We start from the raw sequence: 25620 nt of genomic DNA, 5'->3' as shown, positions 1-25620 counted from the left end.
GCCCTCAGGAGACCCCAGAATGGACCCTTAGGGCCCCCCCCTTCTAGCTCCATAGGAAGATGAACGAGGAAGAGAGTCTGACAGCACCTTGAATTCTTCTTCTTCAAACGGCGCTTCCTGTCCTTCTCATTGCCAAGCCGGAGAGGAGTGTCAGTAGCAGGTCACCAAGCAGACAGCTGAAAGGGTGGAGACACGCAGCACAGCGTGTATACAGCGTGTATATAGATATCAGAGAGCCGCCACTCATTCTTCCCAGTCACACACTGTATCCCAGGAGGAATCTCTCTCTCTCTTTATCTCTCCAGTATTTTTCAACCTCTCTCTCTCTCTTTATCTCTCCAGTATTTTTCAACCTCTCTTTCTCTCTTTATCTCTCCAGTATTTTTCAACCTCTCTCACTCTCTCTTAATCTCTCCAGTATTTTTCAACCTCTCTTTCTCTCTTTATCTCTCCAGTATTTTTCAACCTCTCTTTCTCTCTTTATCTCTCCAGTATTTTTCAACCTCTCTCTCTCTCTTTATCTCTCCAGTATTTTTCAACCTCTCTCTCTCTCTTTATCTCTCCAGTATTTTTCAACCTCTCTTTCTCTCTTTATCTCTCCAGTATTTTTCAACCTCTCTTTCTCTCTTTATCTCTCCAGTATTTTTCAACCTCTCTTTCTCTCTTTATCTCTCCAGTATTTTTCAACCTCTCGCTCTCTCTTTATCTCCCCAGTATTTTTCAACCTCTCTTTCTCTCTTTATCTCTCCAGTATTTTTCAACCTCTCTTTCTCTCTTTCTCTCTCCAGTATTTTTCAACCTCTCTTTCTCTCTTTATCTCTCCAGTATTTTTCAACCTCTCTTTCTCTCTTTATCTCTCCAGTATTTTTCAACCTCTCTTTCTCTCTTTATCTCTCCAGTATTTTTCAACCTCTCTCTCTCTCTTTATCTCCCCAGTATTTTTCAACCTCTCTTTCTCTCTTTATCTCTCCAGTATTTTTCAACCTCTCTTTCTCTCTTTCTCTCTCCAGTATTTTTCAACCTCTCTTTCTCTCTTTATCTCTCCAGTATTTTTCAACCTCTCTCTCTCTCTTTATCTCTCCAGTATTTTTCAACCTCTCTCTCTCTCTTTATCTCTCCAGTATTTTTCAACCTCTCTTTCTCTCTTTATCTCTCCAGTATTTTTCAACCTCTCTTTCTCTCTTTATCTCTCCAGTATTTTTCAACCTCTCTCTCTCTCTTTATCTCTTCAGTATTTTTCAACCTCTCTCTCTCTCTTTATCTCTCCAGTATTTTTCAACCTCTCTCTGTTATGTACTTGAGTGAAGACCCAAAAGCGGTTTTAACAGAAAACAGAGTTCTTTAATGAAAAACAGGAATGGCATAAATCCTCTTCCAACGTAGTCAATGGAACAAAAAGAACGTTAGTATAATGCAGGATGCACCTGCCAGGCAGACTCCGACAGGATAGGACAAGGTGGAAGCAAACGAGACGACAGCTTGCTTCTGGCATCAAAAACACAAACAAGAATCAGACACTGAAAGTAGCAGGAACAGAGAGAGAAATAGAGACCTAATCAGAGGGGGAAGAGAGAACAGGTGGGAAGGAGTGAATGAGCTAGTTAGGGAGGATGTAGAACAGCTGAAGAATGAGAGACAGAGAAGGTAACCTAAAAAGACCAGCAGAGAGAGACAGAGTGAAGAGAAAGGACAGGAACAGACATAACAAGACATGACAGTACCCCCCACTCACCGAGCGCCTCCTGGCGCACTCGAGAGGAAACCTGGCGGCAACGGAGGAAATCATCGATCAGCGAACGGTCCAGCACGTCCCGAGAGGGAACCCAACTCCTCTCCTCAGGACCGTACCCCTCCCAATCCACTAGGTACTGATGACCACGACCCCGAGGGCGCATGTCCAAAATCTTACGAACCCTGTAGATGGGTGCGCCCTCGACAAGGATGGGGGGAGGGACGACGGGGGCGCGAAGAACGGGCTTAACACAGGAGACATGGAAGACCGGGTGAACGCGACGAAGATAGCGCGGGAGAAGAAGTCGCACTGCGACAGGATTAATGACCTGAGAAATACGGAACGGACCAATGAACCGCGGGGCCAACTTGCGAGAAGCTGTCTTAAGGGAAGGTTCTGAGTGGAGAGCCATACTCTCTGACCGCAACAATATCTAGGACTCTTGGTCCTACGCTTATTAGCGGCCCTCACAGTCTGCGCCCTATTACGGCAAAGTGCCGACCTGACCCCCTTCCAGGTGCGCTCGCAACGCTGGACAAAAGCCTGAGCGGAGGGGACGCAGGACTCGGCGAGCTGAGATGAGAACAGCGGAGGCTGGTACCCGAGGCTACTCTGAAAAGGAGATAGACCGGTAGCAGACGAGGGAAGCGAGTTGTGGGCGTACTCTGCCCAGGGGAGCTGTTCTGACCAAGACGCAGGGTTACGAAAAGAAAGACTGCGTAAAATGCGACCAACAGTCTGATTGGCCCGTTCGGCTTGACCGTTAGACTGGGGATGAAAGCCGGACGAGAGACTGACGGAAGCCCCAATCAAACGGCAAAACTCCCTCCAAAATTGAGACGTGAACTGCGGGCCTCTGTCGGAAACGACGTCAGACGGAAGGCCATGAATTCGGAAAACATTCTCGATAATGATCTGAGCCGTCTCCTTAGCAGAAGGGAGCTTAGCGAGAGGAATGAAATGAGCCGCCTTAGAGAATCTATCGACAACCGTAAGAATAACTGTCTTCCCTCCTGATGAAGGCAGTCCGGTGATAAAATCTAAAGCGATGTGAGACCACGGTCGAGAGGGAATGGGAAGCGGTCTGAGACGGCCGGCAGGAGGAGAGTTCCCAGATTTAGTCTGCGCGCAGACCGAACAAGCGGCGACAAATCGACGCGCGTCACGTTCCCGAGTGGGCCACCAGAAACGCTGGCGAATGGAAGCGAGCGTACCCCGAACGCCGGGGTGGCCGGCTAACTTGGCAGAGTGGGCCCACTGAAGAACGGCCGGACGAGTAGGAACGGGAACGAACAGAAGGTTCCTAGGACAAGCTCGCGGCGACGGAGTGTGAGCGAGTGCTTGCTTTACCTGCCTCTCAATTCCCCAGACAGTCAACCCGACGACACGCCCGTCAGGGAGAATCCCCTCGGGGTCGGTGGAGACCTCAGAAGAACTGAAGAGACGAGATAAAGCATCAGGCTTGGTGTTTTTGAGCCCGGACGATAAGAAATAACAAACTCGAAACGAGCGAAAAACAGAGCCCAACGAGCCTGACGCGCATTAAGTCGTTTGGCTGAACGGATGTACTCAAGGTTCCTATGGTCAGTCCAAACGACAAAAGGAACGGTCGCCCCCTCCAACCACTGTCGCCATTCGCCTAGGGCTAAGCGGATGGCGAGCAGTTCGCGATTACCAACATCATAGTTACGTTCTGACGGCGATAAGCGATGAGAGAAAAACGCGCAAGGATGGACCTTGCCGTCAGAGAGAGAGCGCTGAGAAAGAATGGCTCCCACGCCCACCTCTGACGCGTCAACCTCAACAACAAACTGACTAGAGATGTCAGGTGTAACAAGAATAGGTGCGGATGTAAAACGATTCTTAAGAAGATCAAAAGCTCCCTGGGCGGAAACGGACCACTTAAAGCACGTCTTAACAGAAGTAAGGGCTGTGAGGGGAGCTGCCACCTGACCGAAATTACGGATGAAACGACGATAGAAATTAGCGAAGCCCAGAAAGCGCTGCAGCTCGACGCGTGACTTAGGAACGGGCCAACCAATGACAGCCTGGACCTTAGCGGGATCCATCTTAATGCCCTCAGCGGAAATAACGGAACCGAGAAAAGGGACAGAGGCGGCATGAAAAGTGCACTTCTCAGCCTTCACATAAAGACAGTTCTCCAAAAGGCGCTGGAGGACGCGTCGCACGTGCTGAACATGAATCGAGAGAGACGGTGAAAAAATCAGGATATCGTCCATGTAAACGAAAACAAAAATGTTCAGCATGTCTCTCAGGACGTCGTTAACTAGTGCCTGAAAGACAGCTGGAGCGTTAACGAGGCCGAAAGGAAGAACCCGGTATTCAAAGTGCCCTAACGGAGTGTTAAACGCCGTCTTCCACTCGTCCCCCTCCCTGATGCGCACGAGATGGTAGGCGTTACGAAGGTCCAATTTGGTGAAAAACCTGGCTCCCTGCAGGATCTCGAAGGCTGAAGACATAAGAGGAAGCGGATAACGATTCTTAACTGTTATGTCATTCAGCCCTCGATAATCCACGCATGGGCGCAGGGACCCGTCCTTCTTCTGAACAAAAAAAACCCCGCTCCGGCGGGAGAGGAGGAGGAGACTATGGTACCGGCGTCGAGCGAAACCGACAAATAATCCTCGAGAGCCTTACGTTCGGGAGCCGACAGAGAGTATAATCTACCCCGGGGGAGTAGTTCCCGGAAGGAGATCAATACAACAGTCATACGACCGGTGTGGAGGGAGAGAAGTGGCCTTGGAACGACTGAACACCGTGCGCAGATCGTGATACTCCTCCGGCACCCCTGTCAAATCGCCAGGCTCCTCCTGTGAAGAAGAGACAGAGGAAACAGGAGGGATAGCAGACATTAAACAGGTCACATGACAAGAAACATTCCAGGATAGGATAGTATTACTAGACCAATTAATAGAAGGGTTATGGCGCACTAGCCAGGGATGACCCAAAACAACAGGTGTAAAAGGTGAACGAAAAATTTGAAAATAAATGGTTTCGCTATGATTACCAGAGACAGTGAGGGTTAAAGGCAGCGTCTCACGCTGAATCTTGGGGAGAGAACTACCATCTAAAGCGAACAAGGCCGTGGGCTCCCTAACTGTCTGAGAGGAATGTCATGTTCCCGAGCCCAGGTCTCGTCCATAAAACAGCCCTCCGCCCCAGAGTCTATCAAGGCACTGCAGGAAGCAGATGAACCGGGCCAGCGGAGATGGACCGGAAAGGTAGTGCGTGATCCAGAAGGAGAGGCCTGAGTAGTTGCGCTCACCAGTAGCCCTCCTCTTACTGATGAGCTCTGGCTTTTACTGGACATGAGGTGACAAAATGACCAGCGGAGCCGCAGTAGAGACAGAGGCGATTGGTGACTCTCCGTTCCTTCTCCTTGGCCGAGATGCGGATACCCCCAGCTGCATAGGCTCAGCATCCGAGCCGGCGGAGGAGGGTGGCAGTGATGCGGCAGGTGGCAGTGATGTGGAGAGGGGAGCAACGGAGAACGCGAGCTCCTTTCCACGAGCTCGGCGACGAAGATCAAACCGTCGCTCTATGCGAATAGCGAGAGCTATTAAGGAGTCCAGACTGGAAGGAACCTCCCGGGAGAGGATCTCATCCTTAACCTCGACGAGGAGACCCTCCAGAAAACGAGCGAGCAAAGCCGGCTCGTTCCAGTCACTAGAGGCAGCGAGAGTGCGAAACTCAATAGAATAATCCGTTATGGATCGATTCCCCTGACATAGGGAAGACAGGGCCCTGGAAGCCTCCTCCCCAAAAACAGAACGGTCAAAAACCCGTATCATCTCCTCCTTAAAGTCCTGATACTGGTTAATACACTCAGCCCTCGCCTCCCAGATTGCCGTGCCCCACTCACGCGCCCGTCCGGTAAGGAGAGAAATGACGTAGGCGATGCGGGCTGCGCTCCTGGAGTAAGTGTTGGGCTGGAGAGAGAACACCACATCACACTGAGTGAGGAATGAGCGGCACTCAGTGGGCTCCCCAGAGTAACACGGCGGGTTGTTGATCCTGGGCTCCGGAGACTCGGAAACCCTGGAAGTGGGCGGTGGATCGAGGTGGAGTTGGTGAACCTGTCTTGTGAGGTCGGAGACTTGGACGGCCAGGGTCTCAACGGCATGTCGAGCAGCAGACAATTCCTCCTCGTGTCTGCCTAGCATCGCTCCCTGGATCTCGACGGCGGAGTGAAAAGGGTCCGGAGCCGCTGGGTCCATTCTTGGTCTGATTCTTCTGTTATGTACTTGAGTGAAGACCCAAAAGCGGTTTTAACAGAAAACAGAGTTCTTTAATGAAAAACAGGAATGGCATAAATCCTCTTCCAACGTAGTCAATGGAACAAAAAGAACGTTAGTATAATGCAGGATGCACCTGCCAGGCAGACTCCGACAGGATAGGACAAGGTGGAAGCAAACGAGACGACAGCTTGCTTCTGGCATCAAAAACACAAACAAGAATCAGACACTGAAAGTAGCAGGAACAGAGAGAGAAATAGAGACCTAATCAGAGGGGGAAGAGAGAACAGGTGGGAAGGAGTGAATGAGCTAGTTAGGGGAGATGTAGAACAGCTGAAGAATGAGAGACAGAGAAGGTAACCTAAAAAGACCAGCAGAGAGAGACAGAGTGAAGAGAAAGGACAGGAACAGACATAACAAGACATGACACTCTCTCTCTCTTTATCTCTCCAGTATTTTTCAACCTCTCTCTCTCTCTTTATCTCTCCAGTATTTTTCAACCTCTCTCTCTCTCTCTTTATCTCTCCAGTATTTTTCAACCTCTCTTTCTCTCTTTATCTCTCCAGTATTTTTCAACCTCTCTTTCTCTCTTTATCTCTCCAGTATTTTTCAACCTCTCTCACTCTCTTTATCTCTCCAGTATTTTTCAACCTCTCTCACTCTCTTTATCTCTCCAGTATTTTTCAACCTCTCTTTCTCTCTTTATCTCTCCAGTATTTTTCAACCTCTCTTTCTCTCTTTATCTCTCCAGTATTTTTCAACCTCTCTTTCTCTCTTTATCTCTCCAGTATTTTTCAACCTCTCTTTCTCTCTTTATCTCTCCAGTATTTTTCAACCTCTCTTTCTCTCTTTATCTCTCCAGTATTTTTCAACCTCTCTTTCTCTCTTTATCTCTCCAGTATTTTTCAACCTCTCTCTCTCTCTCTTCCAAACAATATGTCAAATAATAAGGTACATCTAAAACTTTAATATTAATAATAATATTTCCAATCTTGAATAAATGAATGTGAAAAAATGTATTCCAAAACCTAGTCCGTGTTTCGTCCACCTTAAGGACTATAAAGGTGTTGTCTGTATCATGTACGGATCCCGGGTCATAGGGTCTTACAGGAGGCATGCATAGGAGCACAATGACACCAAGATCAAATCAAATTGTATTTGTCACATGCACCGAATACAACAGGTGTAGGTAGACCTGACAGTGAAATGCTTAATTACAAGCCCTTAAACAACAATGCAGTTTTAAGAAAAATACCTAAAAAAATAAGAAATAAAGTAACAAGTAATTAAAGAGCAGCAATAAAATAACAATAGCAAGACTATATACAGGGGGTACCGGTACAGAGTCAATGTGCGGGTTAGCCATTTGATTAGATGTTCAGGAGACTTATGGCTTGGGGGCAGTAGCTGTTTAGAAGCCTCTTGGACCTAGACTTGGTGCATCAGTACTGCTTGCCGTGCGGTAGCAGAGAACAGTCTATGACTAGGATGGCTGGAGTATTTGACCATTTTTATGGCCTTCCTCTGACACCGCCTGGTATAGAGGACCTGGATGGCAGGAAGCTTGGCCCCAGTGATGTACTGGGCCGTACGAACTACCCTCTAAAGTGCCTTGCGGTAGGAGGCTGAGCAGTTGCCGTACCAGGAAGTGATGCAACCAGTGCTCTCGAAGGTGCATCGGTCGATCCATTTGAGGATCTGAGCACCCATGCCAACTCTTTTCAGTCTCCTGAGGGGGAATAGGTTTTGTCATGCCCTCTTCATGACTGTCTTGGTGTGCTTGGACCATGTTAGTTTGTTGGTGATGTGGACCACTGTTGTGTCATCGGCAAACTTAATGATGGTGTTGGAGTGGTGCCTGGCTGTGCAGTCATGAGTGAACAGCGAGTACAGTAGGGGACTGAGCACGCACCCCTCTGAGGGGAACCCGTGTTGAGAATCAGCATGCCGGATGCAGGAAGTCCAGGATCCAGTTGCAGAGGGAGGTGTTTAGTCCCAGGGTCCTTAGCTTAGTCCTTAGCTTCTCTATCTGCTCCTCTCATTCTCTCTCTGTCTGCTCCTCTCATTCTCTCTCTGTCTGCTCCTCTCATTCTCTCTCTATCTGCTCCTCTCATTCTCTCTCTGTCTGCTCCTCTCATTCTCTCTCTGTCTGCTCCTCTCATTCTCTCTCTGTCTGCTCCTCATTCTCTCTCTGTCTGCTCTTCTCATTCTGTCTGTCTGCTCCTCTCATTCTGTCTGTCTGATCCTCTCATTCTCTCTCTGTCTGATCCTCTCATTCTCTCTCTGTCTGCTCCTCTCATTCTCACACTCACCTCTATCCCCTCCGCCCCTTCTTTCCTCCTCGCCCCCTCTTCTCCCCCTCTCTTCCCCTCCTCCTCTTCCCCTCTCCTCCCAACCTCCTCTCCCATTCTCCTCCTTTCCCCCTCTCCTCCTTTCCCCCTCTCCCCCTCTCTTCCTCTCCTCCTCTCCCCCTCTCTTCCTCTCCTCCTCCCCCCCCTCTTCCTTTCCCCCTCTCCTCCTCTCCTCCTCTCCCCCTCTCTTCCTCTCTTCCTCTCCCCCTCTCTTCCTCTCCTCCTCTCCCCCTCTCTTCCTCTACTCCTCTCCCCCTTTCTTCCTCTCCTCCTCTCCCCCTTTCTTCCTCTCCTCCTCTCCCCCTCTCTTCCTCTCCTCCTCTCCTATCTTCTTTTCCCCCTCTCCTCCTCTCCTCCCCTCCTCATCTGAGTGGGTTTTCAGGTGACTGCTTCTAAATAAACAACACAAACAGATGAAATGATCTGAAAGAGCCAGAAACACAGAGCGTGGCTAATTTGCTGCTACGGAAACAGCTCCTGCATGTTCCTCGCCATGCAGGAGCTGGTATTATTAGCTGAGTTGACTGTAGATCTGTTAATACACTTAACTAGATCAGCCCCCCCGCTATAGATCTCTTGACCATAGATCTGCAAACACACTCAATCAGATCAACCCCCAAAGACAGAGGGCATATGTCCTTATCTTAGTTGATTGACTTGTACAACAGTACAGTCGTGGCCAAACGTTTTGAGAATGACACAAATATTAATTTTCACAAAGTCTGCTGCCTCAGTTTGTATGATGGCAATTTACATATACTCCAGAATGTAATGAAGAGTGATCAGATGAAATGTAATTAATTGCAAAGTCCCTCTTTACCATGCAAATGAACTGAATCCCCCAAAAACATTTCCACTGCATTTCAGCCCTGCTACAAAAGAACCAGCTCACATCATGTCAGTGATTCTCTCGTTAACACAGTGTTGACGAGGACAAGGCTGGAGATCACTCTGTCATGCTGATTGAGTGCGAATAACAGACTGAACGCTTCACAAGGGAGGGTGGTGCTTGAAATCATTGTTCTCCCTCTGTCAACCATGGTTACCTGCAAGGAAACACGTGCCGTCATCATTGCTTTGCACAAAAGGGGCTTCACAGGCAAGGATATTGCTGCCAGTAAGATTGCACCTAAATCAACCATTTATCGGATCATCAAGAACTTCAAGAAGAGCGGTTCAATTGTTGTGATGAAGGCTTCAGGGCGCCCAAGAAAGTCCAGCAAGGGCCAGGACCGTCTGCGGGATCGGGGCACCACCAGTACAGAGCTTGCTCAGGAATGGCAGCAGGCAGGTGTGAGTGCATCTGCACGCACAGCGAGGTGAAGACTTTTGGAGGAAGGCCTGGTGTCAAGAAGGGCAGCAAAGAAGCCACTTCTCTCCTGGAAAAACATCAGGGACAGACTGATATTCTGCAAAAGGTACAGGGATTGGACTCCTGAGGACTGGGGTAAAGTCATTTTCTCTGATGAATCCCCTTTACGATTGTTTGGGGCATCCTGAAAAAAGCTTGTCCGGAGAAGAGAAGGTGAGCGCTACCATCAGTCCTGTGTCATGCCAACAGTAAAGCATCCTGAGACCATTCATGTGTGGGGCTGCTTCTCAGCCAAGGGAGTGGGCTCACTCACAATTATGCCTAAGAACACAGCCATGAATAAAGAATGGTACCAACACATCCTCCGAGAGCAACTTCTCCCAACCATCCAGGAACAGTTTGGTGACGAACAATGCCTTTTCCAGCATGATGGAGCACCTTGCCATAAGGCAAAAGTGATAACTAAGTGTCTCGGGGAACAAAACATTGATATTTTGAGTCCATGGCCAGGAAACTCCCCAGACCTTAATCCCATTGAGAACTTGTGGTCAATCCTCAAGAGGCGGGTGGACAAACAAAACCCACAAATTCTGACAAACTCCAAGCATTGATTATGTAAGAATGGGCTGCCATCAGTCAGGATGTGGCCCAGAAGTTAATTGACAACATGCCAGGGCAGATTGCAGAGGTCTTGAAAAAGAAGGGTCAACACTGCAAATATTGACTCTTGGCATCAACTTCATGTAATTGTCAATTAAAGCCTTTGACACTTAGGAAATGCTTGTAATTATACTTCAGTATTCCATAGTAACATCTGACAAAAATATCTAAAGACACTGAAGCAGCAAACTTGTGGAAATTAATATTTGTGTCATTCTCAAAACTTTTGGCCACGACTGTTCGATGCTCTGTCGCCTTTTCATCTCCTGCAAATAGAGCTGTCAGAATGAACATCGTTACATTAAGGGCTTTGATCTGGTAGTATACGCGGTAGCCCTGTGTCAGCCATTGGAAAGGCTTGAGGCAGAAGATGCCCTTAGGCACCGTTCTAAGATCAGTTTGCACCGACCCCAATACTACCCTGCACCATTAGTGGGTTTAAACTCAAAGCTGACCCTAAGTCAGCCGTTAAGGTTAACAGGAAGTCAACCTCAACACAAACAGGAAGTGTTGTTGTGTTTAGTTCTCTGTGGGTTAGCCTTTCTACGTCAGCAGTGACTGTGTCTCCTACTGTAATTCTCCCCTCCTCACTGCAGAAAGGATCGTTTTATATTTATTTATAAATTAACTTTATCTGGGTCAGCTAACATAACAGTTGACACGGCTGGCTGCTTGTAGTGTAGTGCTGCTTCCTGTGGGGAGGAGAGAGATGGCCCTCTGACATCTAGTGTAGGGAGGAGAGAGATGTCCCTCTGACCTCTAGTGTAGGGAGGAGAGAGATGGCCCTCTGACCTCTAGTGTAGGGAGGAGAGAGATGGCCCTCTGACCTCTAGTGTAGGGAGGAGAGAGATGTCCCTCTGACCTCTAGTGTAGGGAGGAGAGAGATGGCCCTCTGACATCTCGTGTAGGGAGGAGAGAGATGGCCCTCTGACCTCTCGTGTAAGGAGGGACGGTGCACTGATCTGGTCACAGTGGTTTATCTCTGCAGTCGTAATAGCTGTAGTAATTGATATGGTTTACCAGAGAGGGACTTAGGAAAATGACAATTGACCCAGAACAGGGCAGCAAGCCTGGCCCTTTAATGTACATGGATGGTAACATGCATGTCAATCTCTCATGGCTCAAAGTAGAGGAGACGTTGACTTCATCACTACTTGTTGTTTTAAAGAAGTATTGACAAGCTGAATGCACCAAGCTGTCTGTTTAAACCACTAGCACACAGCTCAGACACCCACACATACCCCACAAGACGTGCCACCAGAGGTCTCTTCATAGTCCCTAAGTCTAGAACAGACTATGGGAGGCGCACAGTACTACATAGAGCCATGACTACATGGAACTCTATTCCACATCAATACCTATATAAGAATGCTGTTCATTGACTACAGCTCAGCCTTCAACACCATAGTGCCCTCCAAGCTCATCATTAAGCTCGGGGCCTGGGCCTGAACCCTGGACTTCCTGATGGGTCGCCCCTAGGTGGTGAAGGTAGGAAACAACATGTCCACTACGCTTATCCTCAACACATGAGCCCCTCCTGTACACATACACACGCATACACACACACACACACACACACACACACACACACACACACACACACACACACACACACACACACACACACACACACACACACACACACACACACACACACACACACACACACACACACACGCATACACAGACACACACACACACACGCATACACATACACGCATACACATACACACACACACACACACACACATGCATACACACACACACACATACACACGCATACACGCGCATACACATACACACACACATACACACGCATACATACACACACACACACACACACACACACGCATACACACTAAACACACACATGATAACATACACACTATACAAACACGTACACATGGATTTAGAATTGTAGATATGTGCTAGTGGCCTGGGGGAACACACTTAATGTTGTGAAATCTGTTGTGAAATGTAATGTCATGTTTTTAATTGTATTTCACTGCCTGGCAGGAACTAATGGGGACCCCATAATAGATACAATTACAAAAAAAATACCTATGAGTTTGTGTGAGTGTTGGTAGTTTGGATATGACGTGTGTGTGAGTGGTGTTAGTTTGGATATGATGTGTGTGTGAGTGTTGGTAGTGTGGATATGACGTGTGTGTGAGTGTTGTTAGTTTGGATATGACGTGTGTGTGAGTGGTGTTAGTTTGAATATGACTTGTGTGAGTGTTGGTAGTTTGGATATGACGTGTGTGTGAGTGTTGGTAGTTTGGATATGACGTGTGTGTGAGTATTGGTAGTTTGGATATGACGTGTGTGTGAGTGGTGTTAGTTTGGATATGGAGGTGTGTGTGTAGGTGTGTATGGGAGGGAGGTGTGTGTGTAGGTGTGTATGGGAGGGAGGTGTGTGTGTGTAGGTGTGTATGGGAGGGAGGTGTGTGTGTAGGTGTGTATTTGAGGGAGGTGTGTGTGTAGGTGTGTATGGGAGGGAGGTGTGTGTGTAGGTGTGTATGGGAGGGAGGTGTGTGTGTAGGTGTGTATGGGAGGGAGGTGTGTGTGTAGGTGTGTATGGGAGGGAGGTGTGTGTGTAGGTGTGTATGGGATTGTTCGGCCAAAGCTTTTCCTCTGCATTTCTTGGCATATTGAAATGCTATTTCACTGTGTGTGTGAGTGTGTTGTTTTGTGTATCCCTCTCTTTCTCATACTCTCTCTCTTTAATCTCTATTGCTCTCTTTTTCCTAAACTTCCCTCCCTCCTCTTCTCCTTCTCTCCCTCCCAGTCTCCTTCTCTCCCTCCTCTTCTCCTTCTCTCCCTCCCCTTCTCCTTCTCTCCCTCCTCTTCTCCCTCTCTCCCTCCTCTTCTCCTTCTCTCCCTCCCAGTCTCCCTCTCTCCCTCCTCTTCTCCCTCTCTCCCTCCTCTTCTCCTTCTCTCCCTCCTCTTCTCCCTCTCTCCCTCCTCTTCTCCTTCTCTCCCTCCTCTTCTCCCTCTCTCCCTCCTCTTCTCCTTCTCTCCCTCCTCTTCTCCCTCTCTCCCTCCTCTTCTCCTTCTCTCCCTCCCAGTCTCCCTCTCTCCCTCCTCTTCTCCTTCTCTCCCTCCCAGTCTCCCTCTCTCCCTCCTCTTCTCCTTCTCTCCCTCCCAGTCTCCCTCTCTCCCTCCCCTTCTCCTTCTCTCCCTCCCAGTCTCCCTCTCTCCCTCCCCTTCTCCTTCTCTCCCTCCGTCTCCCTCCCTCTCTCCCTCCTCTTCTCCTTCTCTCCCTCCCAGTCTCCCTCTCTCCCTCCTCTTCTCCTTCTCTCCCTCCCAGTCTCCCTCTCTCCCTCCCCTTCTCCTTCTCTCCCTCCCAGTCTCCCTCTCTCCCTCCCCTTCTCCTTCTCTCCCTCCGTCTCCCTCTCTCCCTCCTCTTCTCCTTCTCTCCCTCCCAGTCTCCCTCTCTCCCTCCCCTTCTCCTTCTCTCCCTCCCAGTCTCCCTCTCTCCCTCCCCCTTCTCCTTCTCTCCCTCCGTCTCCCTCTCTCCCTCCTCTTCTCCTTCTCTCCCTCCCAGTCTCCCTCTCTCCCTCCCCTTCTCCTTCTCTCCCTCCCAGTCTCCCCTCTCTCCCTCCCCTTCTCCTTCTCTCCCTCCGTCTCCCTCTCTCCCTCCTCTTCTCCTTCTCTCCCTCCCAGTCTCCCTCTCTCCCTCCCCTTCTCCTTCTCTCCCTCCGTCTCCCTCTCTCCCTCCTCTTCTCCTTCTCTCCCTCAGTCTCCCTCTCTCCCTCCTCTTCTCCTTCTCTCCCTCCCAGTCTCCCTCTCTCCCTCCCCTTCTCCTTCTCTCCCTCCCAGTCTCCCTCTCTCCCTCCCCTTCTCCTCCTTCTCTCCCTCCGTCTCCCTCTCTCCCTCCTCTTCTCCTTCTCTCCCTCCCAGTCTCCCTCTCTCCCTCCTCTTCTCCTTCTCTCCCTCAGTCTCCCTCTCTCCCTCCTCTTCTCCTCCTCTCCCTCCCAGTCTCCCTCTCTCCCTCCTCTTCTCCTTCTCTCCCTCCCAGTCTCCCTCTCTCCCTCCCCTTCTCCTTCTCTCCCTCCCAGTCTCCCTCTCTCCCTCCCCTTCTCCTTCTCTCCCTCCGTCTCCCTCTCTCCCTCCTCTTCTCCTTCTCTCCCTCCCAGTCTCCCTCTCTCCCTCCCCTTCTCCTTCTCTCCCTCCGTCTCCCTCTCTCCCTCCTCTTCTCCTTCTCTCCCTCCCAGTCTCCCTCTCTCCCTCCTCTTCTCCTTCTCTCCCTCCCAGTCTCCCTCTCTCCCTCCCCTTCTCCTTCTCTCCCTCCCAGTCTCCCTCTCTCCCTCCCCTTCTCCTTCTCTCCCTCCGTCTCCCTCTCTCCTCCCTCCTCTTCTCCTTCTCTCCCTCCCAGTCTCCCTCTCTCCCTCCTCTTCTCCTTCTCTCCCTCAGTCTCCCTCTCTCCCTCCTCTTCTCCTCCTCTCCCTCCCAGTCTCCCTCTCTCCCTCCTCTTCTCCTTCTCTCCCTCCCAGTCTCCCTCTCTCCCTCCCCTTCTCCTTCTCTCCCTCCCAGTCTCCCTCTCTCCCTCCCCTTCTCCTTCTCTCCCTCCCAGTCTCCCTCTCTCCCTCCCCTTCTCCTTCTCTCCCTCCCAGTCTCCCTCTCTCCCTCCCCTTCTCCTTCTCTCCCTCAGTCTCCCTCTCTCCCTCCTCTTCTCCTTCTCTCCCTCCCAGTCTCCCTCTCTCCCTCCTCTTCTCCCTCTCTCCCTCCTCTTCTCCCTCTCTCCCTCCTCTTCTCCCTCTCTCCCTCCTCTTCTCCTTCTCTCCCTCCCAGTCTCCCTCTCTCCCTCCTCTTCTCCTCCTCTCCCTCCCAGTCTCCCTCTCTCCCTCCTCTTCTCCTTCTCTCCCTCCCAGTCTCCCTCTCTCCCTCCCCTTCTCCTTCTCTCCCTCCCAGTCTCCCTCTCTCCCTCCCCTTCTCCTTCTCTCCCTCCCAGTCTCCCTCTCTCCCTCCTCTTCTCCTTCTCTCCCTCCCAGTCTCCCTCTCTCCCTCCTCTTCTCCTTCTCTCCCTCCCAGTCTCCCTTTCTCCCTCCTCTTCTCCTTCTCTCCCTCCCAGTCTCCCTCTCTCCCTCCTCTTCTCCTTCTCTCCCTCCCAGTCTCCCTCTCCCCCTCCTCTTCTCCTTCTCTCCCTCCCAGTCTCCCTCTCCCTCCTCTTCTCCTTCTCTCCCTCCTCTTCTCCTTCTCTCCCTCAGTCTCCCTCTCCCTCCTCTTCTCCTTCTCTCCCTCCCAGTCTCCCTCTCTCCCTCCTCTTCTCCTTCTCTCCCTCCTCTTCTCCTTCTCTCCCTCAGTCTCCCTCTCCCTCCTCTTCTCCTTCTCTCCCTCCCAGTCTCCCTCTCTCCCTCCTCTTCTCCTTCTCTCCCTCCTCTTCTCCTTCTCTCCCTCAGTCTCCCTCTCTCCCTCCTCTTCTCCTCCTCTCCCTCCCAGTCTCCCTCTCCCTCCTCTTCTCCTTCTCTCCCTCCTCTTCTCCTTCTCTCCCTCAGTCTCCCTCTCCCTCCTCTTCTCCTTCTCTCCCTCCTCTTCTCCTTCTCTCCCTCCTCTTCTCCTTCTCTCCCTCCTCTTCTCCTTCTCTCCCTCCTCTTCTCCTTCTCTCCCTCCTCTTCTCCTTCTCTCCCTCCCAGTCTCCCTCTCTCCCTCCTCTTCTCCTTCTCTCCCTCCCCGTCTCCCTCTCTCCCTCCTCTTCTCCTTCTCTCCCTCCCAGTCTCCCTCTCTCCCTCCTCTTCTCCTTCTCTCCCTCAGTCTCCCTCTCTCCCTCCTCTTCTCCTTCTCTCCCTCCCAGTCTCCCTCTCTCCCTCCTCTTCTCCTTCTCTCCCTCCCAGTCTCCCTCTCTCCCTCCCCTTCTCCTTCTCTCCCTCCCAGTCTCCCTCTCTCCCTCCTCTTCTCCTTCTCTCCCTCCCAGTCTCCCTCTCTCCCTCCTCTTCTCCTTCTCTCCCTCCCAGTCTCCCTCTCTCCCTCCTCTTCTCCCTCTCTCCCTCCCAGTCTCCCTCTCTCCCTCCCCTTCTCCTTCTCTCCCTCCCAGTCTCCCTCTCTCCCTCTCCCCTTCTCCCCATCTCCGTTCCCATCTCCTTCACTCTCTCCCAGTCTCCCTCTCTCCCTCCTCTTCTCCCTCTCTCCCTCCTCTTCTCCCTCTCTCCCTCCCAGTCTCCCTCTCTCCCTTCTCCTTCTCTCCCTCCCTGTCTCCCTCTCTCCCTCTCCCCTTCTCCCCATCTCCGTTCCCATCTCCTTCACTCTCTCCCCGTCTCCCTCTCTCCCTCCCCGTCTCCCTCTCTCCCTCCCCGTCTCCCCATCTCCCTCCCCGTCTCCCTCTCTCCCTCTCCGTCTCCCTCTCTCCCTCCCCGTCTCCCCGTCTCCCTCTCCGTCTCCCTCTCTCCCTCCCCGTCTCTCTCTCTCCCTCCCCATCTCCCTCTCTCCCTCCCCATCTCCCTCTCTCCCTCTCCGTCTCCCTCTCTCCCTCCCCATCTCTCTCCCTCCCTCCCCGTCTCCCTCTCTCCCTCCTGGTCTCTCTCTCTCCCTTCCTGTCTCCCCATCTCCCTCTCTCCCTCCCCGTCTCCCTATTTCCCTCCCCGTCTCCCTCTCTCCCTCCCCGTCTCCCTCTCTCCCTCCCCGTCTCCCCATCTCCCTCTCTCCCTCTCCGTCTCCCTCTCTCCTTCCCCATCTCCCTCTCTCCCTCCCCATCTCCCTCCCCATCTCCCTCTCTCCCTCCCTGTCTCCCTCCCCGTCTCCCTCCCCATCTCCCTCTCCCCCTCCCCGTCTCCCTCTCTCCCTCCCCATCTCCCTCTCTCCCTCCCCCGTCTCCCTCCCCATCTCCCTCTCCCCCTCCCCGTCTCCTTCTCTCCCTCCCCGTCTCCCTCCCCATCTCCCTCTCTCCCTCCCCATCTCCCTCTCTCCCTCCCCGTCTCCCTCCCCATCTCCCTCTCTCCCTCCCCGTCTCCCTCCCCATCTCCCTCTCTCCCTCCCCATCTCCCTCTCTCCCTCCCCATCTCCCCTCTCTCCCTCCCCGTCTCCCTCCCCGTCTCCTTCTCTCCCTCCCCGTCTCCCTCCCCATCTCCCTCTCTCCCTCCCCATCTCCCTCTCTCCCTCCCCATCTCCCTCCCCATCTCCCTCTCTCCCTCTCCGTCTCCCTCTCTCCCTCCCCGTCTCCCCGTCTCCCTCTCCGTCTCCCTCTCTCCCTCCCCGTCTCTCTCTCTCCCTCCCCATCTCCCTCTCTCCCTCCCCATCTCCCTCTCTCCCTCTCCGTCTCCCTCTCTCCCTCCCCATCTCTCTCCCTCCCTCCCCGTCTCCCTCTCTCCCTCCTGGTCTCTCTCTCCCTTCCTGTCTCCCCATCTCCCTCTCTCCCTCCCCGTCTCCCTCTCTCCCTCCTGGTCTCTCTCTCTCCCTTCCTGTCTCCCCATCTCCCTCTCTCCCTCCCCGTCTCCCTCTTTCCCTCCCCGTCTCCCTCTCTCCCTCCCCGTCTCCCTCTCTCCCTCCCCGTCTCCCTCTCTCCCTCCCCATCTCCCTCTCTCCCTCCCCATCTCCCTCTCTCCCTCCCCATCTCCCTCCCCATCTCCCTCCCCATCTCCCTCTCTCCCTCCCTGTCTCCCTCCCCATCTCCCTCTCTATCTCCCTCTCTCCCTCTCCGTCTCCCTCTCTCCCTCCCCATCTCCCTCTCTCCCTCCCCATCTCCCTCCCCATCTCCCTCTCTCCCTCCCTGTCTCCCTCCCCGTCTCCCTCTCTCCCTCCCCATCTCCCTCTCTCCCTCCCCGTCTCCCTCCCCATCTCCCTCTCTCCCTCCCCATCTCCCTCTCTCCCTCTCCGTCTCCCTCTCTCCCTCCCCATCTCCCTCTCTCCCTCCCCATCTCCCTCCCCATCTCCCTCTCTCCCTCCCTGTCTCCCTCCCCGTCTCCCTCCCCATCTCCCTCTCCCCCTCCCCCGTCTCCCTCTCTCCCTCCCCATCTCCCTCTCTCCCCCCCGTCTCCCTCCCCATCTCCCTCTCTCCCTCCCCATCTCCCTCTCCCCCTCCCCATCTCCCTCTCTCCCTCCCCGTCTCCCTCCCCATCTCCCTCTCTCCCTCCCCGTCTCCCTCCCCATCTCTCTCTCCCCCTCCCCGTCTCCCTCTCTCCCTCCCTCTCTTCGTGAGTGTAGTCTGGGCAGCCTGCCAGCTGGCATGTGTGTTTTTGAATGAATACCTGATGAAGTTGGTGGAGCGAGGCGTGGGAGGAGCCCAGTGTGTGTGTCTCTCTAACCCTTGCATAACACACGTTGCGAGTGCTGCTTGCATGGCTCCCTCTCTCACACTGCGCGTGTGTGCTGCGTGTGTGTGAGTGTGTGCTGCGTGTGTGTGAGTGTGTGTGAGTGTGTGTGAGTGTGTGTGAGTGTGTGCTGCGTGTGTGTGAGTGTGTGTGAGTGTGTGTGAGTGTGTGTGAGTGTGTGTGAGTGTGTGTGAGTGTGTGTGAGTGTGTGTGTGAGTGTGTGAGTGTGTGTGAGTGTGTGTGAGTGTGTGTGAGTGTGTGTGAGTGTGTGTGTGAGTGTGTGTGTGAGTGTGTGTGAGTGTGTGTGAGTGTGTGTGAGTGTGTGAGTGTGTGTGTGAGTGTGTGTGTGAGTGTGTGTGAGTGTGTGTGTGAGTGTGTGTGAGTGTGTGTGTGAGTGTGTGTGTGTGTGAGTGTGTGTGAGTGTGTGCTGCGTGTGTGTGAGTGTGTGTGAGTGTGTGTGAGTGTGTGTGAGTGTGTGCGCTCGGGAGGCAACGGTGGCAGAGGGTGAACTTCCTGCCTGCTGCCATGCCGTAAGGGGGGATAGGGGAACACAGGCAGGGGCCAGAGCACGGAGCACACCCCTCATCACCAGGACTGTTTGGGATGTTCTGCTTTGCTCCGGGTGAAGGAAGGAGAGAGAGAGAGTGAGAAAGAGAGAGAGAGGGTGTGAGATAGAGAGTGATAGAAAAAGAGAGAGTGAGAGGCAAAAAGAGAGGGTGTGAGATCAATAGAGAGTGATAGAGAAAGATAGTGAGAGAGAGGGACACTCTGCTTGCCTCTGGGGCGTTTCTTAAGAGAGTGTGTGTGTGAGAGAGAGAAAGAGAGGGATAGAGAGAGAAAGAGAGGGATAGAGAGAGAAAGAGAGGGATAGAGAGAGAAAGAGAGAGAAAGAGAGGGATAGAGAGAGAAAGAGAGGGATAGAGAGAGAAAGAGAGGGATAGAGTCGTACTGAAAGGCAGGCTGGTAGCATGCAGCAGGAGGGCTTCTCCAGACACACTGGTAAGACACTTTGTCCTCACACTGACCGTCTTTTCTGTCTCATACTTAGTCTCTCTGTGCGGTGTTACACTGTACTGTCTTCTGACTCGGCCGTCTGTGGTTCCTCTCACGAGGTGTTTCGCCTGTCTTCTGTTCTCTCTCTCTCTCTTTCTCCCTCTAAACGAGCTCGAGGACTGTCCCATGGGTGGAGTGTAGAAAATGCAAGTCATGCAACTCTCCTTTAGCGCTTGTTTTCCAAAGGCTGCTTTGTTGAGTTATGTCTCCTACTCCTTCACTTCACTCTCCCCTCGTCTCTCTCTCTCTCTCCTTCACTTCTCTCTCTCTCTCCTTCACTTCACTCTCCCCTAGTCTCTCTCTCTCTCCTTCACTTCACTCTCCCCTAGTCTCTCTCTCTCCTTCACTTCACTCTCCCCTCGTCTCTCTCTCTCTCCTTCACTTCACTCTCCCCTAGTCTCTCTCTCTCTCCTTCACTTCACTCTCCCCTAGTCTCTCTCTCTCTCCTTCACTTCACTCTCCCCTCGTCTCTCTCTCTCTCCTTCACTTCACTCTCCCCTCGTCTCTCTCTCTCTCCTTCACTTCACTCTCCCCTCGTCTCTCTCTCTCTCCTTCACTTCACTCTCCCCTAGTCTCTCTCTCTCTCCTTCACTTCACTCTCCCCTAGTCTCTCTCTCTCTCCTTCACTTCACTCTCCCCTCGTCTCTCTCTCTCTCCTTCACTTCACTCTCCCCTCGTCTCTCTCTCTCCTTCACTTCACTCTCCCCTCGTCTCTCTCTCTCTCCTTCACTTCACTCTCTCTCTCCTTCACTTCACTCTCTCTCTCTCCTTCACTTCACTATCCCCTAGTCTCTCTCTCTCTCCTTCACTTCACTCTCCCCTAGTCTCTCTCTCTCTCCTTCACTTCACTCTCCCCTAGTCTCTCTCTCTCTCCTTCACTTCACTCTCCCCTCGTCTCTCTCTCTCTCCTTCACTTCACTCTCCCCTCGTCTCTCTCTCTCTCCTTCACTTCACTCTCCCCTAGTCTCTCTCTCTCTCCTTCACTTCACTCTCTCTCTCCTTCACTTCACTCTCTCTCTCCTTCACTTCACTCTCCCCTAGTCTCTCTCTCTCTCCTTCACTTCACTCTCCCCTAGTCTCTCTCTCTCTCCTTCACTTCACTCTCCCCTAGTCTCTCTCGCTCTCCTTCACTTCACTCTCCCCTACTCTCTCTCTCTCTCCTTCACTTCACTCTCCCCTAGTCTCTCTCTCTCTCCTTCACTTCACTCTCCCCTAGTCTCTCTCTCTCTCCTTCACTTCACTCTCTCTCTCCTTCACTTCACTCTCTCTCTCCTTCACTTCACTCTCCCCTCGTCTCTCTCTCTCTCTCCTTCACTTCACTCTCCACTAGTCTCTCTCTCTCTACTTCACTTCACTCTCCCCTAGTCTCTCTCTCTCTCCTTCACTTCACTCTCCCCTAGTCTCTCTCTCTCTCCTTCACTTCACTCTCCCCTAGTCTCTCTCTCTCTTCCCTCTTCCTCTTGCTCTGTCGTTTCTCTCTCTCTCTTTCTGTTGCTCATTCTCCCATCTTCCTCTCTCTCCTCTGTCTCTCGCTATGTACTCTACGTGGTGAGAGGAGAGGGGAGCTCTGGACAATACTGAAGATAGTGACAGGCCTGTTTGTGCTCCCAGCCTGACTGCCTGCCTCCCCTTAAAGAGACACACACTGACAGAGAGGGAAGGAAAGAGAACAGAGGGAGAGAGAGAGAGAGAGCGAGAGGGAGAGAGAGGGGGAGAGAGGATAGGGAGGGGGAGAGAGAGAGAGAGAGAGAGAGAGGGAGAGAGAGAGAGAGAGAGCGAGAGAGAGAGAGAGGAGGGGAGGGGAGAGAGAGAGAGAGAGAGAGAGAGAGGGAGGGAGGGAGGGAGGGAGGGGGGAGGGAGGGAGGGAGGGAGGGAGGGAGGGAGGGAGGGAGGGAGAGTATTAGTGTGTAAGGTACTCCTGGTGCAGAGTTGTACTATACACAACAAGAGCTTGAGAACTCACTATATATAGCTCTGAGGTAATGTATCACACTGTAGTTATCCCTCTGAGGGCTGGACGGGGGACAGGGTAGTACAACACACACACACACACTATATGGAGTGTATTACACACAGACGCACACACACACACACCATATGGAGTGTATTACACACTCACACACACACTCACACACACACTATATGTAGTGTATTACACACTCACACACACACTATATGTAGTGTATTACACACTCACACACACACACTATATGTAGTGTATTACACACTCACACACGTACAAGCAGCCAGTTTGTACAGACAGAACAACAGACAGTGAGCAGTACGGACACACCAACATCTCATCTCTATGACAACAGAGTTTGCATGTTATTTGTGTTTGTTTCCAACGTGTTCTGGTAGTCTAAGCCTTCATATTTGTTCTAGTTGACAGTCTACTGGGTAGTCTAAGTCTTCATATTTGTTCTAGTTGACAGTCTACTGGGTAGTCTAAGCCTTCATATTTGTTCTAGTTGACAGTCTACTGGGTAGTCTAAGCCTTCATATTTGTTCTAGTTGACAGTCTACTGGGTAGTCTAAGCCTTCATATTTGTTCTAGTTGACAGTCTACTGGGTAGTCTAAGCCTTCATATTTGTTCTAGTTGACAGTCTACTGGGTAGTCTAAGTCTGTTGGCCTTAAGACCTTTCATTCCATATTTGGTATTTAGAAAACTGATGACATATCAAAGTGATTTCTCACTGCAGAGCTTGCAGCCTTCCTGTGTGTGTGTGTGTGTGTGTGTGTGTGTGTGTGTGTGTGTGTGTGTGTGTGTGTGTGTGTGTGTGTGTGTGTGTGTGTGTGTGTGTGTGTGTGTGTGTGTGTGTGTGTGTGTGTGTGTGTGTGTGTGTGTGTGTTTATGTTGAATGGGGATCTGTCAGTGAACTAATGTAGGTCACTAGAGGTCAGCTCTCTCTCTTTCTCCCTCCCGTCTCCCTCTCCATCTTTCTCTCTCCCCTCTCGCTGTCATCTCTCTCCCCCTCTCTCTCTATCTTTCTATCTCTCCCCCTCTCTATCTCTCTCCCATTCTCCCTCTCTCTCTAACTCTCTCTCATTCTCCCTCTCTCTCTATCTTTCTATCTCTCTTCCACTCTATCTCTCTCCCGTTCTCCCTCTCTCTCTATCTTTCTATCTCTCCCGCTCTCTATCTCTCTCCCGTTCTCCCTCTCTCTCGATCTTTCTATCTCTCTTCCTCTCTATCTCTCTCCCCCTCTCTATCTCTCTCCCGTTCTCCCTCTCTCTCTATCTTTCTATCTCTCCCCCTCTCTATTCAATTCAATTCAAGGGGCTTTATTGGCATGGGTAACATGTGTTAACATTGCCAAAGCAAGTAAGGTAGATAATATATATATATATATATATATATATATATATATATATATATATATATATATATATATATATATCTCCCGTTCTCCCTCTCTCTCGATCTTTCTATCTCTCTTCCTCTCTATCTCTCTCCCCCTCTCTATCTCTCTCCCGTTCTCCCTCTCTCTATCTTTATATCTCTCCCCCTCTATCTCTCTCCCGTTCTCCCTCTCTCTCTATCTTTCTATCTCTCCCCCTCTCTCTCTCTCTCTCGTTCTCCCTCTCTCTCTATCTTTCTATCTATCTCCCCCTCTCTATCTCTCTCCCATTCTCCCTCTCTCTCTATCTTTCTATCTCTCTTCCTCTCTATCTCTCTCCCCCCCTCTATCTCTCTCCCGTTCTCCCTCTCTCTATCTCTCTCCCCCTCTCTATCTCTCTCCCCACCTCTCTCTCTCTCCAGGGGGAGTTATAGCACAGTGGTTCAGCTCTCTCTCTAATCCTGCAGGATAAAGCAGCAGAGGAGAGGAAGGATAGAAAGAGGGATAGAGAGAGAGGAGGAGAGGAAGGCCCAAGCGGGAAAGATTAGGGGCTGGCTTTCCCCGGGATACCACTGGGATGTAGAAACACTGCACTAACTCTCTTGATTGAAGCATTGTAACTCTCTTGATTGAAGCATTGTAACTCTCTTGATTGAAGCATTGTAACTCTCTTGATTGAAGCATAGTAACTCTCTTGATTGAAGCATTGTAACTCTCTTGATTGAAGCATGGTAACTCTCTTGATTGAAGCATTGTAACTCTCTTGATTGAAGCATTGTAACTCTCTTGATTGAAGCATTGTAACTCTCTTGATTGAAGCATTGTAACTCTCTTGATTGAAGCATTGTAACTCTCTTGATTGAAGCATAGTAACTCTCTTGATTGAAGCATTGTAACTCTCTTGATTGAAGCATTGTAACTCTCTTGATTGAAGCATTGTAACTCTCTTGAATGAAGCATTGTAACTCTCTTGATTGAAGCATGGTAACTCTCTTGATTGAAGCATTGTAACTCTCTTGATTGAAGCATTGTAACTCTCTTGATTGAAGCATGGTAACTCTCTTGATTGAAGCATTGTAACTCTCTTGATTGAAGCATTGTAACTCTCTTGATTGAAGCATAGTAACTCTCTTGATTGAAGCATTGTAACTCTCTTGATTGAAGCATTGTAACTCTCTTGATTGAAGCATGGTAACTGTCTTGATTGAAGCATTGTAACTCTCTTGATTGAAGCATTGTGTGTGTGTGTGTGTGTGTGTGTGTGTGTGTGTGTGTGTGTGTGTGTGTGTGTGTGTGTGTGTGTGTGTGTGTGTGTGTGTGTGTGTGTGTGTGCGTGCGTGCGTGCGTGCGTGCGTGTGTGCGTGTGTGTGTGTGTGTACGTGTGTAGCTGCATGAACATTATTAATGAGCCTCACACAGAGTGTTTCCCTGCTCTCACCGACGCAACACACACACATACAATGCCCACAGATGGCAGAAATTGATGCTTACAAACAAACACACACATGTAAGCGTGCGTCTCATCTTCCCAGGGTGGGCATTCAAATGCTGTTTAACCCCAATTCTCTCTCCTCTTGTTGTAATGGGTCACTGTATGATAAATACATTTTTCTATTGTGTGTGTGTGTGTGTGTGTGTGTGTGTGTGTGTGTGTGTGTGTGTGTGTGTGTTTGAGAGAGCCTAATCTGACATGTTTGTTCCCTGTGCTCCCCAGGTTGCTGCAGCTGTCCAGAAGGCTGTCCAGAAGGCTGTCCAGAAGGCTGTCCAGAAGGCTAGCTCACAGAGGGAAATGATTCCGCATGAAGCTGACGGACGGCTCTCCACCTCTCTCCACGACAACGCCGGGTGTGACTCGGGCTGCTCTCACGGCAACGGCAGGTGTGCCGCTCTCTGCTCTCTGCTGAGCCAGAGCCAGGCGTTGGACAGACGCTGAGCTACCCCTTCCCTCCCTCTCTACCTCCTACACCGTCCTACCTACCTACCTACCTACCCCCTCCAGTCTCCCAGTCTCCTGGTCCTACCCACCCACACAACCAGCAGGAGGGCCTCCTCTGTCAACGAGGAAAACCAGGCCAAGGAGAGAGAGAGAGAGAGAGAGAGAGAGAGAGAGAGAGAGAGAGAGAGAGAGAGAGCGCCAAAGATGGGAATGAAAGAGAATGTGAACGAGGCAGAGACATAAGAACTAGAGAGTTAGTGTGAAAAGAGAAACAGGCACACCTGTTGTTGCCGTGGGAGCAACGCGTGTCTATGTGACAGAAAGTCTAGAGACAAAAGACAACAGTATGAAGTCCAGCCATGAGCGCAGCAACGAGTGTCTGCCCCCCAAGAAGAGAGATTTCCCAGCCAGCACTGCAGATGAGAGGCCCCTGTTGATGGCGCCCGCCAGCGAGACCCAGCGAGGAGAGAACCTGACATGGCTGGCCAGTGTAGCTGGCAGGCACAACAGAGACATTAGTGGAGGTAACGGGGATGGCGGTAGAGGTGGGCAGCGTACCAGCACTCCCTGTGAGTCTGACGTGCCCCAGTACAAACCACTATGCTCCACCATCACCACACACTCAGACTTCCTGGTCCCTTCCTCCATCTGTTCCTCCTCTTCATCACATCAGTCCAGAGTGGTGACCACATCGCTCCCTGCCATGTACAGCAGCTCTCCTCTGTCCCCACCAG

At 51.4% G+C, this 25620-nt stretch overlaps 1 protein-coding gene across 1 annotated transcript in view; it reads left to right on the top strand.

The window, feature by feature from the left end:
• The window catches only part of LOC135549567 (ataxin-1-like), a 115465-nt gene that overhangs the window by 78185 nt on the left and 11660 nt on the right, over positions 1 to 25620 (top strand). The window contains 1 exon segment of the mRNA XM_064979645.1: positions 24665 to 25620. Coding sequence (XP_064835717.1) covers positions 25233 to 25620 — 388 coding nt within the window. The 5' untranslated portion in view covers positions 24665 to 25232.

The sequence above is a fragment of the Oncorhynchus masou genome, chromosome 12 (genome assembly GCF_036934945.1).
Source record: "Oncorhynchus masou masou isolate Uvic2021 chromosome 12, UVic_Omas_1.1, whole genome shotgun sequence".
Lineage (NCBI taxonomy): Eukaryota > Metazoa > Chordata > Actinopteri > Salmoniformes > Salmonidae > Oncorhynchus > Oncorhynchus masou.
Note: the sequence above shows the minus strand (reverse complement) of the source record. Positions and strands in the feature narration are given on the sequence as shown.